The 19,560-nt window shown below is 36.6% G+C and overlaps 1 protein-coding gene across 11 annotated transcripts in view; it reads left to right on the top strand.

Annotated features, from left to right (window-relative positions):
* DMD (dystrophin) overlaps positions 1-19,560 on the top strand; it is a 990,047-nt gene that overhangs the window by 643,501 nt on the left and 326,986 nt on the right. For all 11 annotated transcript variants that reach the window (XM_066176982.1, XM_066176984.1, XM_066176989.1 and 8 more), the window contains 2 exons: positions 3,604-3,705; positions 8,860-8,968. In XM_066176982.1, coding sequence (XP_066033079.1) covers positions 3,604-3,705; positions 8,860-8,968 — 211 coding nt within the window. The remainder of the gene's footprint in view (positions 1-3,603; positions 3,706-8,859; positions 8,969-19,560) is intronic.

The raw sequence follows: 19,560 nt of genomic DNA, 5'->3' as shown, positions 1-19,560 counted from the left end.
CTGAGCTTCTCCTACTGTCCCTGCAGAATATGTCCAAAGGATGTAAGCTCATGGGGAAATTGATTCCAGAGATGTTACCAGAGTTACCAGAGAAGGTGAATCAGTGCTTGTGATTCTTAGTATAGAGCAATACACAGTCAAAAATGCTGCTGGTATGTTTATAGGCAGTTGATCAGACCTCCTAATATATGTGCAGCATATGTCAAACAGCCTGTCTGTGTCTGCTAGGATAGTTTCCATCTCTTGAAATAGCATATGCCAAGCCATCAAACTTTATCTTCCATTGGCATACACACCAGAGGTTTAGTCAATATATTGGTTTCAGCTAGGGAATATGAATTTTCTGAGTTCTGAGCTATATCAATAAACTTTCATAGTCCAGATGGGGCTGTAGACAAGTCCTTGCCACTTTTTCTGCCTGTGACTTTGTTCAGCAGGTTGAATTGGCATGTTGTTTGAAATGCAGAAGCCACTGTGGCTTATTCAGCAGCAGGCTTTCATCAGTTTGGATGCACTAGTTTAACACCACTGAAAATTCACAGATAGTGCGTCATGGAAAAAAGGTAGCCTCTGATTCTTGTTTATACTTGTTTGAGAAACAGCAGTTTCCAGTGATGATGTATTTTAATTTGCCATGTGTGTGAAAAGTTTAATTAGCATATTCATCACCCAGCCCAGAAGCAGCATTACGATTGCGTTCCCAGGCAGTTCATAAATTGTGCAATTCCAGCAGTCAGCTCTGTCTCCCAGAGACAGCTCTGCATCCTCCCACAGCAGGAAAAGTGATTGTGAATGAGGACTTGATCAGGACTTTAAAACAAATATGACTTTGGTATTCTCTAAAAATGGATGGAAATGAGCGTCCACAATTCCTATTATCTTTAGCAGTAGCCTGTCCTGTGTGATCGTGTGAGGTCAGACTCTGCTCTGGGAATATGTTCTTCTCCTGGATCCTGCACAGCCTAGATATTAACTGTGGTCTTTTTGTGTGCAAACCATAGGAGGCTATATTGTAGTCATTACTATTTTCTTCTCTTAGGGAATTAAATGATGGAGCAGAATCCTGTAACTACTCTCTTGCCTGTCAACCCTATTAATAGGGTGTCACCTAGGAAATGGATTTGAAATTGCTGGAAACTTGTCCACTGGACAGGATTCATCAAGGGGCTATCCCATCAAGCAACGAACTGGGCAAAAGCTCCCTCAAAGTTACTACAGCAATTTCATGTCTGATGTGCACTTATTTAAAATTATTTTGTTATGTTTTTAATTGATGTTGGGATTAATGGGTGACAATCAAAGTATTTACTGCTCTGACAAATAAAATACCTGTTAATTTTAGTGTCCAAATTAATGCCAAGATATTGAGAATCTCTTTTTCCCCTGTACTCTTCCCTCTATTTTTATTGCCACATATATCTCAAAGGAAGCATGATGCTGTGTTGGATAGACTGGGGCAATGCATTTTGGCTTAGGTCAAGGCCACTGAATTTGAAAGATCAGACTCCATAAGGTTAGTTCATGTAACTCCAGAAAATTCTAGAGCAGAAAATTCTAGAGCAGAAGAATCAGTGATTTAATGGCTCAACATATTCTATCTTCCACACTGGTTACAGTCTGAAAGAAAATGGTGTCTGTGCTCCTAGACCTGGCCATGGTGGAAAACAAAGTCCAGTGAGAGGGGAGGATTGAGAAATCCACTTCAAAGGCACATTCATGCAGCATGGTTAGCACATCCATTGTGCTCCTGGTATTCTTGGACTCCAGAGGGAGTTGTAATGTGATTTTCCTGCTACAGAATTGGTTATGATAACTGATGCTGTCATAAAATATGAGTATTTGAGACATGTAGAATAACACACAGGAAATATTGGCCAAATACTGCAGATGCTTAGTTTAAGAAAAAAAAATCCCAAAACCAACAATGAAACAAGAACTAAATAACAATTATTAAAATGACTAGCTTTCATTAAGATAGGGAGAAAATTACCTCTTCATTAACACTCCTTGATTATTATTTTTTCTTTATGTGCTGAGTAGGGAAGTAGAAAGTTAACACAGTGTTCAAACAGAAAGAAAATAAGACTTTAATGAGGGTTTTATCAAAAGGTTAATAAACTCTCACCCACCTCAATATCCCAGTTTTGCCATGCACTGCTTTTCAGTGCCCATTTTCTATGAATCCTTATAGTTATATTTCATTAACATTGAAATGCATAGTAAAAAAATGAAATTGAAACGTTTCAAATATCATTACAAGAAATCACGTAAGATTTAATTCAATGAAAGATGACTGAATTTACTAAGCCTTTATTTTTAGTGGATGTCCATAAAGTTTTTCAAGTAAAGTTTCAGGGAGCAGTGTAGACATTATATGTTGAGTTTAAACATAGGACCAAAATGGCCCCTTTTTGGGACTTAAAATTTCATAGATTTCAGAAGGTTTATTGCGGTAAAAAGAACAGCAGATTTTCACCAACAAAATGATGTGTTAGCTCAGATAGTGACATACCTGGCACACAATCTTGTCTGCTGTCACGTTTATGATAACTGAGAACGTGGACAGAAAATTAAGTTGGAAACTCAGTGGGTAGTCAGCAATGCTGATTAGGATAAGAGAAGCAACCTATATAGGAGGTGGGTGAAGAGAGAGGAAAACAAAAAGATCCCAAGCAATTCATTTTTATAACTCAGGTATTATTACACTTATATTACTAGAAAAAAAAATTAAAATAAATAAACCATGAATCTTAGAACTCCAGATGTAGTTTTTCTTTTCTTTTACAATTCTCAGTAGGTTTGGATTTTTTTGTCTGTTTTGGTTTGTTGGTTTGGTTTTTTGTCTTAATTGTAGAGTTTTGCCCATCATTTATTTGGTCAGTGCCTGACAAAATGAAGCTGCTGTATGTTGGGAGAGGTTATTTGGAATTTTATTATGTTAGCACATGGATTGCACCTTTCCAGAGTAAAAAATAAATTGCTAGAGAATATGCTGTTGTTAATTCAGTAGGGTGCTATTGTTAAAGGTAGGTGCCTCCCTGTACCTTTACCTGTCACTACTACTGTGCTTTTTTTTTTAATTAATTTTTGTAAGTGCTTTTACTATGTAAGTGGTAGTTTAGTACCCACAATTGCAGTCTTCTTTCAAAATTTTTAATCTTTCTAAACTCAGTATTGCTGTTGCATCTCATTAGGCAGTTTTAATGCCAAGTACAGTATGAACGAAATGTTAGAGTGCACTTTTCATCAGCGGTAGTGTAAAACAGACAAAACAACAGAGCCTCCTAAATGAGATTTCTCGTGCCTTTCTTACTATGAATTTGTGCTAGCTTTTTATTCATTTTATTGAAACCTTCAAGATGAAATGACCTACCACTGTTTATACTTGGGTAGCATTACTCTTTTCCATCCCTCTTTGCTTTTGATTTTTCTGGGGATCCTCTTTGTCCTTACCTGCCACCTATCTTTATGTTTACCCCCACACCAATTCTGAGCTGAAACTTGTCTACTGACGTTTTACGGCTTTCTATAGAGTTCCAGGACTACTCAGTCTTACTGCTTATGCTATGGTTAATCTAGACTGCCTGTGTTTTTATTTTTCAGGAAACTGAAGCAGCAGTGCAGGCTAAACAGCCGAATGTGGAAGAGGTTTTGTCTAAAGGGTCTCATTTATATAAGGAAAAACCAGCTACTCATCCAGTAAAGGTAATGAAGCAACCTTTAGCAATATTCATTACTATATAATAGGTTATGCTTCCCCTGTTGTACACTTGTCCTTGATGTGCTCTGTTTAAAATCAGTAAAAGAACCTGGCACATGGCATTTGTTCTGTTCTGTGATGGCATTGCCAGGAAAAATATAATGTTGCTAAAAAACTTTTGCGTATTGTGATGGTAATATTGTTTTTGACATTAAGATTGTTTTACTCATTCAAGAGTAATTCACAGTGAAAGCAAATGTGAATTTTGGTGTGCAATTAATAACAACATGTAACTTGTTTTAAACTCTTTTAAATTTCACTTTCAGAAATTTTGTCAAATTAAAAAAAATGAGTAAATTTTCTAGAAAAGGTAAGAGTTAAGTTATAAACAGAGTACTTTTTGGGTTTTTTTAAATTTTTTATTTTGAAAGGAAGAACACAAGGCAACATAGAACTTTCTGCCTCAATTTCTGTGCCAAATTTTATCTAGAATGGCTGACTTGATTGTGTTTTGAAACAGAGGACTCACTGTTTGGAAGGGTATGCCTCCCAAGCACTTCTCTTTTAGAAAAATGTACTGTAGAATCCTTTTCCTCAGCTTACAAATCACTTATGAGGGAATATTTTGCCCACTTTTCCTAAGGACCATGAATACCTTCATTGAGACTAAAGTGTCATTTTCTAAACTGTGGAATCCTAAATTCATCAGCAAGCATCCTCCCACGTCTGGTTCAGCTGCTTTTCAAGCAGGAGACCAAACTAGTGAGGTCAATACCATACAACCAGAGCTTGGTCTGGTTTCTAGTATTAGAACTGCTAATTAAGTATCTGCAAACATGATGATTGAGAAACAGTAATAGTGGCTTATTGATTACACTAAGTATCTATTACAATTGCTTCTCACTAGCCTAGTTTACTAGAGTTTACTAGAGATAGTAAATTTCTGTTTAGGGCTTTTCAAAATGTACAGCACTCCAAAAGCACAACTGGCACAAAGATAAGATATCTGTAGATGATCTCTGCAGGGAATGTCTTGTTTATCTGTCTCTATTTAGGTGCTATATTTGGAGTATTATTTTCCTACTTCTACAAAATTTCCTCTGAATTACTTGTAAATCCCACCAGCAGATCTCTATTCACAGGAACACATGAATGAACTGATATCCACATTAGAAATCAATACATGTTTAAGAATGATTTGGTTTTTTGTCTTCTTTCCTGAACAGAAATGCGCTAAGAGTAATTATCCCCTTTGTATATGTCCATTTTTAATGATCAGTTCTCCTCCACATGATAAAATGCTAGAAGAGGTAAATTCAAGGTGACTTCAGTGGGCAGAAGCAAGACTCTGTTGGGTGTTTTCCTTGGCTAATAAACCTCCATTTTTGTTGGGAACTGTAATGTCATCTACACACTGAATGGATGATGGAATAAGAATCATTCCCGAATAACTGCATTTACTCATTTTGTGTGATTTCAGCTGCAGTGTTTGGGGATCTTATTCCCCATTTTAAAAGCTGAGCACTCAAAACAGCCAAAGCTAGAGGTTTTGGCTTCCTAGATTTCTTAATTGCATATAAAGAATTGCAGAATGAATGCTGGTATTTTCAAGAGGAAGAGCTAGTACTTGTCTTATGTAAGAATGACAGAAGTATAAATAATGTTGAAATGATTCTGTTTAGCCCAAAATTCTGACATAGAAGTATACTCTGTCTATATATTTTAAATGTTCACATCAAAGACTGAAACTCGCAAATTTTTACCAGATTTACTGGAAGAAGATGACTCTTTAAAGATTATAATGTTCCTTGAGTTGTAGTTTTGACACTGATATTATAAAACGTATCTTTGAGGAAATTAGTAACTTGTGGAGTAGTGCATATTTAATTTTTAGTCCCTCTTTGATTGCAATTTACTCATTTCTTTACATTCTCTAGTTCATTTAATTGTGCAACCTGTGAAGGTAGTTTCTGGTTCAATGTCTGTCTAGTGCAGTAAGTCATAAAGCAGTGGTTATATGCTGTCAGGACTGTTGAATTGCTTTCTTGATGCTGTAGGTAGATTTCCTTAAGTCATCATTCTTCCTGAGTTACTTTCAGCACAATCTTCTATTTTTATGTTTCAGCACCAACTTTTTGATTACCATCAAAATAATTTTCTACACAAAAGGTATTTTGTGGAAGCAAAAATAAATTTTACTCAGATTAAGAGGGTTTTGGAAAGATATTAGCATATTTGCAAAGCTAAGAACTCAAAATTTTAGAAAATTCTTTAATTAGAGCTGCTGTGGTACCTTTGGTTTAGGTTGAACCCTGTTTAATTCAGTTCAGGGTATGGACATCACTCACAGTGCAAGCAGAAGTTCAATACTTAGACTCAAAGTTTTTGTTTAACGTGTGGCGCAGAAAAGAAGAAGATAAAATTACATGCCCTCTTTAAAAACATTAATTACTTGTCTAGCATTGCTGGACAGATTTTTAGATTATTTAGTTCTTTGCTCTTTTTCCTCCATTATTTCCTTAATTCACCACAAATCTTCCCATTCTTTTCCCTAAATGAAGCAGAGGTCCTAGTGACTTATTCTCACTGCAAGCCTTTTCTGTGCTCAAAAGCAGTATGTGCCAGAAAATTAGAGATATCCCTGCAATTTATGTGCATTTTATCTGAAATAATGTTCATAGCTAACGTTATTCTGGCATTTCCTAATGTTTAGCTGCTTATCTATGCAACCTTTATAATATATTCTCTTTATAATATTTTGAATGTAAATTAAATCCCATGGATTTGTATTGACATGTACTTAATCTTATCTCATAGTTATGTCACTGAAATAAGTATATTTTCACACCTTCACTAAGCAGACTAAAATAGAATTTTGCAATGCAAGTCTGTAAAAACATTTTTGTTGGCAAATGAAATCCTTGTATATGCTGATTCAAGAGTCAAGAATGGGATGAGATGTGTGATCCTTTAAGCACCAGCACTTTAATAATCAGACCTATTCACTTTTATAAAATGGATTTCATGCTTTTGGAATACATTTCTGTAAAGCTTTTGAAGGTGAGGGAGAGGTTACTGCTGGTGTCAATGGCAATAGAAAGAATGTAAGCCCCAATCTCATGATTAACAGCACTTAATCAGAACAGTTTATTCAGGAAAGGGTTTCAGTGCCAGTGGAAGAGCTGTGGTTCCCTTGCCACAGCACTCAATTTGTCTTTTCCTCTGGTGGGTGAGAAGTAAGTAGTGTGGAATTTATTTTCATTGTCCTCAGTCTTGCATTTAAAAGACTACATTTCTCTCTCTAAATATTCATATCTAATTTTAGTGCTGTCAGTAAGATTAGTCCACATGAGGATGTTAACATCACTTAAATTGCGCCAGTGCTGACATATTATAAAAAAATCTATAAATTATGTGCTAAGTGCAACATATTTGGATGTTCATGTTTGTCACCAGAGCTCTAGAGTTGTAATTACAGGAAAATGGTTGTGCTCAAAGAAGTTAACATTTAAATGGATGCATGTTAATTTATGCCAGATGCAAGATCAAATTGTAATCTTGATTGAAGCATTTAGAACTGGTTGCCCTCTTATTAAAGGTGTAGCTGTTGCCCTAGATAACCACTCTAACATGTATGTGGGCATGTTTTATATTTGCTTGTTGCTGGAAAGAAATCTCTGGCTTATATATCTAAGAATGACAAGGACCAATATTAGAACCATGGAACAGAGGCCAACTGGTGGCCCTGCATGGGACAGCCCCAGAATCACCCCAAGTGCCTGAGTGTTGTCCAAACACTTTTTGAACTAGACTGGCTTGGAGATGTGACCACTTCCCTGGGGAGCCTGGTCTAGTACCTAACCACCCTCTAGGTGAAAAATCTTTTCCTGATGTCTAAACCTTCTCCACTACCTCAGAGTCTGTGTGTGTGTGGGTACATAAATACTTCAATTTAATGGGCATTGGTCTCCATCTCTCTTCTAGTGACCTCTGTCATCTTAGACTCGAGTTAATTAAAGTATCTTTCTTAATAGGCATCCTGGTTCTTTCACGGTTGGATTGTGATTTTGACTATATATCTCATTGTGGGTTGAAACCATAATGCGAGATAAAAAGCCTTCCTGAGCTACATTGGTACTCTGTGCTGCTTTTTGTAGCAGAGAATCAGAGAGCAGCTTAAAAAGAAATGCTGTCTTCATTTTAAGGGTTTAGACATGTCAGCATAGAATTAGCAATGTTTCATCCTTCTTTACAGTCCTTAAAGCAAGAAAAAAAAGAGAGGTAGAAACAACATTTTCAAGTCTAAATGCCTCTCAGGGTTATCTGAGGACTGATGTTATTCACACTCCAGACTTTCATGCAGGTTTTGTTTAAAAGTAACAGTTAAGCCATTACTGTGCAGGACTGTGTGCTCACACACTGAAGTTTATGGCACCCTGAAGACTCCTAAGACTTTTTTTTTTATTTTATTTTAATAGGTGGAAGAATAAATTCTGCATTTGATGTTAGAGGTTGCAGAGGTTTTATTGAGAGGCTTTTTGAAATTCATAACTCACTTTTCTGTTTAACTAAAAAAAAATTATCATCTCATGTTCACAGTGCTTAAAAGCCAAACCTGTCAGGCTGGGGGCTGTCCTTGGCAGGGTCAGGATCAGGCCAGGGCCAAGGGCATAGGCTGAGGTTGGTCCAGGAAGGCACTCTGTGGTCAGGGTCAGGCACCTGTGCAGGTTCTAAGTTGGCTCTGAGCTTCAGCAGCCAAACTTTGAGAAGAAAGGATGCTTTTAGGGCCCTGACACCAGTAAACTGTTTTGTAACACAGCTGGAAAGGATCTTGTCTCTCTCCCCCATTTGTGAAAATTCGTTGCTATGTCTTTTTGCTTTGTGTTTTTTTTAAATTCAGGTGATCTACCAGATGAAAAAGAACCTAGTTACTTTATTTTTCATTTATTTACATTGCATTTACATTTGTTTACATTGCAAATCCGCATTGGATGGGGCCCTGAGCAAACTGATCTATTGGGTGGCATCTCTTCCCATGGTGGGAGGGGAGTTGGAACTGGACAATCTTTAAGGTCCTTTCTAACCCAAGCCATTCTGTGATTCTGTGATACATTAATTTATGTATTATAAATGTAATATTTTGTTATTTTCTGTTCTAGAAAAAATTGGAAGACTTGAATGCTGACTGGAAGGCAATACACCTCTTAATTAAACAACTAAAGGAAAAGCCAGCATTAGCAGCATTTGGCCATTTATCTTCAGGTGTCTGTAAGTGCTTTAGTATATGTATTTTATTTAATTAATTACAAACCACACAGGAAAATGAATATGGCTGGAGACTCTAAATTAATTCCTCACCCTTAAAAGTGCTAAAGCTATGGCATTTAAGTTGGTTTTTTATCATTGCCTTCCGGTTTTATGCAATGTATCCCAGAAGACAAATTAGATTATGATTTGATGAAATGGTTGCGGAATTCTTTTCAAATTATTACAGTTTCAAAGTAATTTTTCTTTCATTCCATGAGGAGGTGAGATTCTGACTTTCTGCATATAGTAATAGAGGAAATACTACAAAAGGAGACAAACTATTTAAATTAAGAGATAATAATATTAAAGGTCAAGTATCTGTAGATTGGTCGCAGAATGAAATTTGGAAATTATTATTACTGATGGGGCAATAAAGTGAGATTGTTTCAAAACAAAGCTTCTTTTTTAACAGAGAAAGTCATATGACAAAATGGCAGGAGGAATTCTGCAGTTAAACACTAAGTCTGTGATTTATATTCCTTCATGTCTTGCATTCATGAATATGCAACAAAACACCTGATCTCTATTTCATTTAATTTATTTTGACAATATTTATATTCGATTATTTTCATATCTCTTTGTGTCTTCTTGTTCCCTACAAGGATTACAAACTTTTTTTTTCCTTGATAAATGGATTTTATTTCCCAGTGCTTTCCTTGGAAGTGTAGCGATTAAACATGGGTGAAAAAGAAACACTTAATGGAAGCACTGTGCTTATCTAACTTTCTAAAGTCTCCAAGATTCCTTACTTGATATTGAACCATTTCAGTTGCTTGAATGAATAGTGTTACCAATACAATTTGGAAAGCTGCTCATCATATGTGGGAGCAGAAAGAAATCTGTGCCCCAACCCCTGTCAGATTGCCTGTAACTCAGGCTATGAGGCAGCTGCAGCAATCACTTGGAATTGGACATGTGGCTGCTTGATCCCTCTTGTTCTTAACATTTTCTACTGGGTAACATACAAGAAAAGCTTAAATTGCAGAATTCTCTATCTTCTAATAGTGGTCCTCTAGGACAGCAAAGCAGAAAGCCCTTGTTTTCAGAGAAGTACATAATTGCTCCATAGAGAGAGAATCCAGAAATTTCAGTACCAGAAGACAGTCCAGCTCCTGCCCAAACAGCATGTATGAGTTCAAGAAAAGGAGTTGTCTTGCTCATGACATGTTGAATCTTACTAAAAAGGAACTATTGTTTACGTTTAGTCCCTTAGAACTGCTGTGGTTCCAGCAATTGGAATTATTGGCAATTATTTCAATTTTCTATAAAGAGCCAAATACCACTGCTCTATTTTGAAACTACTAGTCTACTAGTACAACAGTATTCTTGCTTTGCATGATTTTGTTCCAAAGCATTCTATAGGAATTCATGTAATGGCATGAGGGGAATGAAGGAGATGTGTAATCATTTTTTGCTGTGCTAAACTTGCTGTGTCAGTTTTCTGTGTGAACAGGTTATGTCAGGTTCCAGGGGGAAAAAGTGTCGGCAAGTTGTGTGTTTGCTCTTACAAAAGAAATTACAATACTGGAACAAGAGTGAGAACATGGAGTAGTAATGCAATATATTTTTATATTACCTCATCTCTAGCTGAAGAATTGCAAAATTACTCACCTTAATGCAAGATGTAGTCTCTGACTGCTAACATTTCTGAGACTCAGCAGATGGAATTATACATGCAGAAAATGAAAGCACTGGTGTTCTATAAAGGATTAAGCAGGAAGTAAGATTGATTTCCCTTCTGTTGTCATGAGCACTAAAAATTTGAATCTGTGCTTATAACAGAAATTTGTAATTTTTCTTTATTTGAGTCAGTTTACTGTGATCACCTCATTATATATATAATTGACATAGAATGGTAGAGTTCAAAAGGGGCCAGGGGAGACATCTATTCCTTTTGCTCAAGGCACAGTCGATTAGTGCAGGTGACTCAGGGTCATGTCCAGTCAGGTTTCTAATATCTCCAAGGATGGAGACTCTACAATCTCTCTGGGCAAGTTTTTCCAGTGTTGAGCAGCTCTGACAATGAAAAGATTTCTTCTATTCAAATAAAATTTCTAGTATTTCAGTTTTTGCATGGTGCTTCTCATCCTGTCTCTGGGCTTCCCTGAAGACAGTCTGTATCTGTCTTTACTCCTCCAATCAGATATCTATACCTATGGATGTGATGCCCCTGAGCATTTTCTTCTCCAGGCCAAGAGGGTAGCTTTCTACAAAGATAGGAAAAGATATTTGTTACTAAGGTATTTTTCTATTTCATTTAAAAGAAAGGGAAGAGAAGAGGGAAGAAATTAAATGTCATGGGTCTAGCCATTCTGTCGATAAGTTCTGCAGTTATTTTAGCCACTCATGTTATAGATATTTTTGTGGCTTTATTTACTCTCTGCTACTGACTCTCATGAACCATAGGGACAAACTGGCTATGGGACAGCTAGTTTTAACCAAGCCTCCCAAAAACGAAACAATCTCATTAAAGGTCATTTGTAAAGAAAGATACACAAAATTATTTTGGAAGGGTTTTGTGAAGCGATGTCAGTATCTCCCGTTGACAGTTATTCACTTCCTGATCCTATGGGGACTTTTAGGGACATCAGGATTGAATAAAGTTGACGTGTATTTGAGACCAGGGAATGAAGATGTAACTGGCTCATCTCTACTGCCCTGTCAGGTATCATTTGATCTGGTCTGGTTACAGGAATTCAGACAGAGAATCTTAATAAATTCCATCTGGTGGCTGTTAGTGAGGTAAAGCACCCTGGTTATAATTATTTCTAGGTCTGCATATTATAGTTTCTTCGGCAGAAGAAGAATTAAAAAAGAGTTTTTAATATTCCACCAGTCCAGTGTGCCCTCAGGCATAAGGAACAAGAATTACTTCTCCAGCTCAAAAAATGTACTTAGCTGAAGGGTATGCCTAAAACCTTAGCGAAGATCGACTTCCAAGATAAGATGAATCAGGAAGAAAATCACACTTGCTATCTGTGCTTGACAGGATAACATGAAATGGTGTGAATGTCTATCCAAATACCTTGATGCATTGCTTAGCCAGCAGTTTGAAAACATTTTAAACAGAGAGAAATGCAGTTCTGAAATGTGCTTTTCTAGGAGGGGGAGTTTTTAATAGCATCATTAGCATTCATATGGCTTCTTTTTCTTCTTTTGTACTGAAGTGCCATCACCGTATTTGCTTAATAAGTTAGGTAAAGTTTACACTGCTTTGTAAACCCCTCTGAATGCATTGTGGGGTGGGAGGCACTCCTGAGGAGGAAGATTGCTCTGGAGGAAGATGTTTTACATAATTTGTCTTCATTCCTGTGAGATGCCGGAGGAAAATTTTGGCCCCTTTTATTTAAAGCTACCTTGAAAATACAATTTCTTTTAAAGGATGTGTATTTATTTTCAGTTATGCTGTACTTGAAGTTACTGAAGTTTTAACACCACAAATGAATCCAGCTGAAAGTACTCAACTAATTTTACATATTCATCTAATATAACTGAGTGATGCATTATCTTAATACTCTTGCACTTGTGTACAAGCAATTTCTTTTTTTCTCTTGACTGCTTACACAAGTTTTTGTCCTATTTTTTGTCTTTTTTTTTTTTGTATGAAATGCCTAATCAAGTGAAACAGAAAAATGTGAAATGAAGAAAAAAGTTGAGTGAGAATTATAGTCAACTACAATGGTGAAATTTCTGCTGAAATTAGGTAGAATTTCTCCCTTTAAACTTTAAAAGTTATCAATCTTTTAAAGCATCATTTGTAGGAGATCTGAAAAAAGATAAAGTGAAAAAATTATTGGTTGTGTTTAACAGATTGTAGCAGGGTTGCATTTGACAGAAAGGCTTTATATGTGCTTTTAGGTGTTGTGCACTTACTACAAATAATTTGAGGAAATCAAATTGGTGATACACTGTATCACCAGAGCTCCCCATCAGCTCACCATCAGCACTCACCATCAGCTTTAGGTATCTTTCTTCAAACGCTTACATTACATGCTCTTCTCTGCTTTCAGTGTAACTTGCTTTAGGAGTAGGAGTGAGATAGCAGACACAGAGTCAAAGACTGGGCTGCCCTGTCCAGGGGAAGAAGGCTTTTCAGGATTTAGAATGGATGAGGAAGAATGGAAGGAGTGAGGTATCATGCTGAGTCCATTAGACTTGAGTTGTAATGTGAGGACTGTGAGCTGCAGTAAGTTCACCAGCAGCAACGGTGATGGGGAGGACTCATCACTTATTAGCCCATATATTCAACTGGGTGCAGGGAAAATATTCACAGCAGTAAGTCACCTCCAGAGTCTGTAATACCTCGAGTCTTGGGGTTTGAATTAAACCAGTGATATTTGTGAATATGGTGAAAGTAGTGACAACAGGATTTAATTTGCTTATCCATTGGTATTTTACTTGCAGGAGCATAGCATGTCTCCTTCTGTTTGGAAAATATAATTTGTTTTTTATGTCTCTGTGAAGCAAGTCCCCACCTGGACTAGGCATGCTGCTTTGTTCCAGGCTTGTAAGATCATTATACAACAGTTCTTGAAAAATATCAGTTACTCTGTGTATGCACCACTGTGGCTTAATGCTTCTGGAATTCATATTCACTGCTTGCAGTATATAACATAAGAAACAACTACTGGTGCTACTAAAAATACACCATTCATGAGTCTGTAGGTTTTTGAGGAAACTTAGTGCTGAACAAGATGTATGCGAAAGTACGCACCTTGATGAAATAACAAGTTTTATAACTAAAATCCACTTACCTCAGAGGCTGAAAGTGCTTCTGTAGTGCTGTTGTATGTATTTTATGCATCTTTTGTCTTTTGTTTTCAAAATGCATAGTTGAGGGGTTTTATTATTCCATACTGGTTATTTCAAAGATAGGGGGATGTACAGATGGACATAGCAGTATCCTGCATTATGAAGACTTCCCTGTTAAATCTCTGACATGATATTTGTTTTAATATTTTTAGTGAAGATGAGGGATTCTTTGTTTAGGAAATGATAACCGTTGAAATATATTATTTTTCCATGGACTTCAGGGCTGGATTGTTAACTGTTCCACTGCCTCTTTAAAAACAAACAAACCACTTGTATTTAAGAGAAAATCAGGAAAAAATGACAAAAATGTAAGAAACAAAATGACAACAACTAGCTTGGGGCAAAAAATGCACAATAGATACACTTTCTTTTTGTCATATTTCAGAGCTAATGTGTTCTAAAGCAGTCCTTGTTTATATACTATGCTTGCTGTTCGAGTGAACACATATGCTGTAGTTCAGCACTGTTTCTCAGAATTTCCAAAAGCTAGTCTTAAAACTCCTTGTGCTCCTGAGAATATTACAATATGTGTATTCAAAGGGAAAATTAAAAACAAATGTAAAATCAGATATTTGAGTATCTTTATTTTTTATAGCAGCTGGCATAGTATAATGGTGACCAAGATTACTCAAGATAATTCTTTGGGAAAGACTGAATGATCCATGGATGTGTTGATACTAAATGTTGATATTAAACTTGCACATAGTCTTCGCTATTTAAAGGAAGTTTGCTGTCAGCTATTAAAAAGCTTTCAGGAGTGATATTGTAGATACTTAATTTTTTAGAACCTTTCTCCAGAGAGTTGAACAGCTAAAAATCCACAGCATGCAACTGTTGGTACAAGTAGTTCTACACTGAATTAGAAGACAGTGCTAATGCCAGTAGTCCATTTTGGTTCACTTTGGTTATAGGACATCAGTAAAGAAGATCACTCTCATGAGTTGTAGTAGAGAGAAATAGTATTTCCAGTATTGATCAGGTGTCTAGAACCATATAGTTTCTGATACTTGTGCATGTTGACTCTAAAGGAAATGTCTACTTTTAGTATTAACTATCATTTGTTTTAATGCTATGAAGTGCTTTACAAAAATAAAATGCAAGAGGGAAGCTGAATAGGTAAAAATGCAGTAGGGAAGTATCACAAAGATTACCTTGAGCTCTTAAATCGTTAGAGACCAGTAACAGTAGACTCCTCCTTTAGTCAGCTGGCCTAAGAAAGGTTGCTTGTGCTTGTATAAAGTGGATTAGTAAAGGAATAGATTACTGTCTTTACCTTTTCTTTTCAATGAAGGAATAAATAATGGTTTACATAAATAATTTTACTAGATTTGGGGTTGAGTCATTTTACTTTACAGACTAAGATAATAGAGAGGTTCAGAGATGCCAGCCTGAGATGGCCTTATTATGAGTAAATTGCCATATATCTGTTTTCCCCTTTATATTTAGGAAAGAAGTGTCTAATCATTCCATCTGATTTCCATTAAGAAGCTTTTTTACTTCTCACATGTGTGACACATCCAGGAAATAACAATATGGCACAAAACTGAATCTGTTACCACTTGATTGGAGATTTTTCAAGGTCAGGACCCAGTTTCACAAGCATTTCTATTTTTCAGTACAGCTGACATCAGACACAAGCTGAAGACAAACTTGTCTAATAAAGCTTTCAGATTCAATTTTCTCCCTGCATATAGCTTCAGGAATCTCTGGAGGTCATTCACAGCATGTGCTGTAACACCAACAGGGAGAAGTAATGAAAAGCATCTATATAAAAAGCTGACACTCTGCCTTCCGAGCTGCATGAATAAAAACATAATAAGCAAGTTTAGAAACACAAATCTCTGTTATTCTCAGAGTTTCTATTTTGATCTTTATAAAATATCTTGATTTGAGGATTTGCTTCTGTTTTTTCTGACAGGTGAAAAATATATGCAAAATATACTTAAGCCTCAAATGCCCAATTTAAATAAAACCAAAGGTTACACCTTTATATTTAACATCCTGTTTCAGGGATCTGGCAGTAGCTTCCTTTTTGAAAGATCTGTAATAAACAGGTGTGACAGTGCAGTTTACAAAAGGAATGTGAACTTCTACCTGTTATTTTTAGGGCTCAGCTGATTAAATATAACTTGCTCTGGGTTACAAAGAATTTTTATTGTACTTATACCTATGATGAAATATAAATCAGAAAGTCAAGACAGGAGTTGGATGCTTTGCTGTTATTAAAGACAATATGGAACCAAGGTCTACTTTTTCTATTCTGTAACAAGCTGTTAAAGCACAGCTGTCAAGATTTATGATGTAAATAAGATTAATGCTATCATTAGTCTTTCAAAGGACCACATTCACCTCTTCCATTTTTAAAATATGATCTGGTATTTTCTTCTGAGGAGCAAGATTTGCAGCTTGTTTTCTTTCATTGAATGTCTTGATCAATAGTTAGTAGCAGCAGGATATGCTGAATTTATTTTGGTTAAATCCCATGAAATGTAAATGATAGCATACTGTAGAATTCTTCAGACTGTTATTGATAACCTGTATCAGGTGAGAACACAGAACTAAGTTACAGTTATGGTTGGACTTTTTTATATGGCTCCAATAATCTTGGTAACACAATCTGGTGTTGGTAATTTTCAAAATATCTGGCAACTATCATTTTTTAAAACACAGAGAGAATCAAAAATTCAGATTAGTTTATTCTGGAAGATGTGGAAAAAGGGAGTAGAGTTCCTAGCAAAAAGAGTATCCATAATCAAATGGCAGTTAATGCCCTTTTTCAGTTTTCCTGCCTAAGTTTCTACCTTTACGTCTTTAAATCACTTTTTCATACAGTGTTTTATAAACTCTCTCTCCCCACCCCCCCCACTTCTTTTTGTAACAATACTCCAAATTACTGTGATATTTGACTATCCAGATAGCATCAGCGTGCAAATAGAAGTAATGTTTCTATTCTGCTTCTTTTTGTGCAGTAATTAGGTGTATTGACAATTACATTGTGTAAAAATCTCTTTAATTGGCTAGAATAGTAGAAAGGGATCGGTCATTCTGCACACAATCCTCTTGACCTGTCTGTTCTTTGTTGACCTGTCGCTTTAAAAGAGCAAAGCAAGCCAGCTTTTCCTTTGAATGGAGCAGTGCTCAGGGACATCCTGATCATGCCCTACCTGAGTCTTTGACATTCTTCCTCCTATTTCTGTTATGAATGGGGCTGCCTCAGAGTTAGGTCTGCTCTACAGAGAAACAGGCAGCCAGCCAGAGTGGAGGCTACAGGGAGTGAGGAACAAAGTTCATAATTGCTTCTAAAGGTGTCTGCCCTAACCAGAGGACATGAGACAATGACAGAAGGACTTGCTCCTTGAACCATAGAAGGCTAAAAGAGGGAAAAGATGGCCAGTGAAAACCTCTTCTATTCCAGCTGTAAAATTCTTTAGTCTGATATATATGAAGTTTATCACTGGAATATCACACTGCTGTCTTTGTATCGGTGTGGAGTAGCAGGGGACATGCAGTGGTGGAGATAGGCAAAAAGAGATTTGCATTACTGATGGGTTTTTTAATAGTAGATTGGTGGTCAGACCACACTTATGTTGCTAAAGGCAGTGAAAGGGTGAAACTAAAATTGAGGTTAGTTTGACCTGAAAAGTAAGCATAGTATGAGAAAACTTGACAAGGGTTTCACAAAAAAGTGCCTGGCAAGATATTTTTACAATTATGATGGAAGAACAGAAGATTCTTGTAGTGGTTTCAGTAAATCCTTTGTCAAAACAAAGTGACAGTGATGACGTTGCCTTTGAGCAGCTGGTTTTAATCCTGCCAAATTTTTCACTTGAAGAATAAGGGTAGTCTTGGACATTTTTGCATGGATTCTTTCATTCTATTAAGTTAGCTAATAACTGAGCTCGGATTATTTCAGTTTCTTAAAAGAGGTTATGATATCTTTTTTAACTACAATGAAACTAGAATTCAACTGACTTGTTGTTATTTTTTGTATCTGTGTAAAATTTTTACACCCTTTTTTCAGAGTTCCCCTTGAATAGGATAGCAATTTATGCCTGTTAAATCAATATATAGATCTTACAAAAATTAAAAGAGGTGATTTTTATGAGACTGTACAGGTTGGAACTGCTGGCAGCATGGGTTTTTTCATATATCAAAGAATTAGCTGCAAAAATTCAGTTATATGCCAATAGTAGTACACTGGAAATGTAAATTGTTGTCATGTAGATTGTCATCCATTTGAAAGCTGCATACTAAATCAAGGAACTTGTTACTTTTACTGACAAAAGGAATACTGAGAGGTGCTTGCATCATTTGTGACAGATGTTGTCACAACGTTTTTTATAAGGCAAGCATGTGACAGAATTTGATTTTACAGCACCACAACTTCTGTAGTACAAAACATTCATTTTCATGAAACCCTTTTGTAACAACTGCTCACTGAAAAAGAATCTTATCCTTTGGAATAAAATAAACACCTTGTGTAGGGGTATAAATAATACTGTTTTTTAGAAAAGTATATGAAAGGTTCTTGGGCTACCTTTCTTTAGCTTCTGTCTGCTTAATTCTCACACTCACTAAAAGTGATCCATTCATACCATAGCCTTTTGCTTTTCAATTTTTAGTGGCCCCATCAATCATGCTGAACTTTGCCTAAGGAAAGGTTCTTGGAGAATGCCATGACAATGCTATATTACTAAAAGGAGACTGAACTTTAGAGCAGTTTATCTTTCAGAAAGCTTTGAATGGAACAATAGGTCCAAGCAGATTAATGCTACCTCTGTTTACAGATATATATTACAATCTTCAGTTGGTTTTGTAATACTTGTCCCTGGCCGAGTCATAGTCTAATTAGAATCAAATGCTGCACATATGAAGGTTTTTTCCTCCTCATGTAGAGCAGTCAATTGAATCCTTTACGTACACTGTGCCAGGATTATTCCCATGTATTATCTTCTTTCTTAGCTGCTTCCTTCCCAAAGAATTCTCAGCTGTTATACTATTTCCAAATTGGTTTTTAGAGAGCGTTTGGGAACACAACTGTACAGGACCACAGAAAGACAGAGATTGGAAGGGACCTCTGGAGGTAATCTGGTCCAACCCCCTACTCAGGCAGGAAAACCTAGAGGAGGCTACCCAGGATGATGTTTCTGTGGCTTTTGAGTATTTCCAAAAGTGAAGATTCTGCAAACTCTCTGGTTCAACCCATTGCAGGACTCACTCAAAGAGCATTTCGTGATATTCAGGGAGAGCCCCCCGTGTTTCAGTTGTGCCCATTTTCTTGTCACTGGTGGGCGCTGCTGGAAAGAGCCTGGCTCCACCTTCTCTGCACCCTCCCTTCAGATATTTATTCATGTTCATGAGGTCCCCCTGAGTCTTCTGTTTTATAGGCTGAACAGTTCCTGCTTTCTCAAGCTTTTCCTCATTTAAGAGAGGTTTAAGTACTTTAATCATCATGGCCATTTACTGGTCTCTCTTCAGCAGCTCTATAGCTGTCTTGTGCTAGGCATCTGAGAACTGGATAGTTTTCCAGGTGGTGAGCAGAGGGGAAGGATCAGCTCTGTCCACCTGTTGGCAGTGATCCTCCTAATGCAGCCTGTGATGCCAACAACTCCATCACTTTCCCAGGGTTTGAGGTGAAGCTGTCATTCTCTGGGTCCTCCTTTCTGAAGACAGAAGTGACACATTTTCCTCCAGTCTTCAGGCACTTCTATCTTTTGCCATGACGCATCAAAGTTTGTGAA

This window comes from Chamaea fasciata, unplaced genomic scaffold (genome assembly GCF_029207755.1).
Source record: "Chamaea fasciata isolate MVZ Bird 193981 ecotype frontalis unplaced genomic scaffold, bChaFas1.0.hap1 SCAF_2, whole genome shotgun sequence".
NCBI classification, from domain to species: Eukaryota; Metazoa; Chordata; class Aves; order Passeriformes; family Sylviidae; genus Chamaea; species Chamaea fasciata.
The sequence above is the reverse complement of the archived record's forward strand: the minus strand, read 5'-3'. Positions and strand labels throughout refer to the sequence as shown.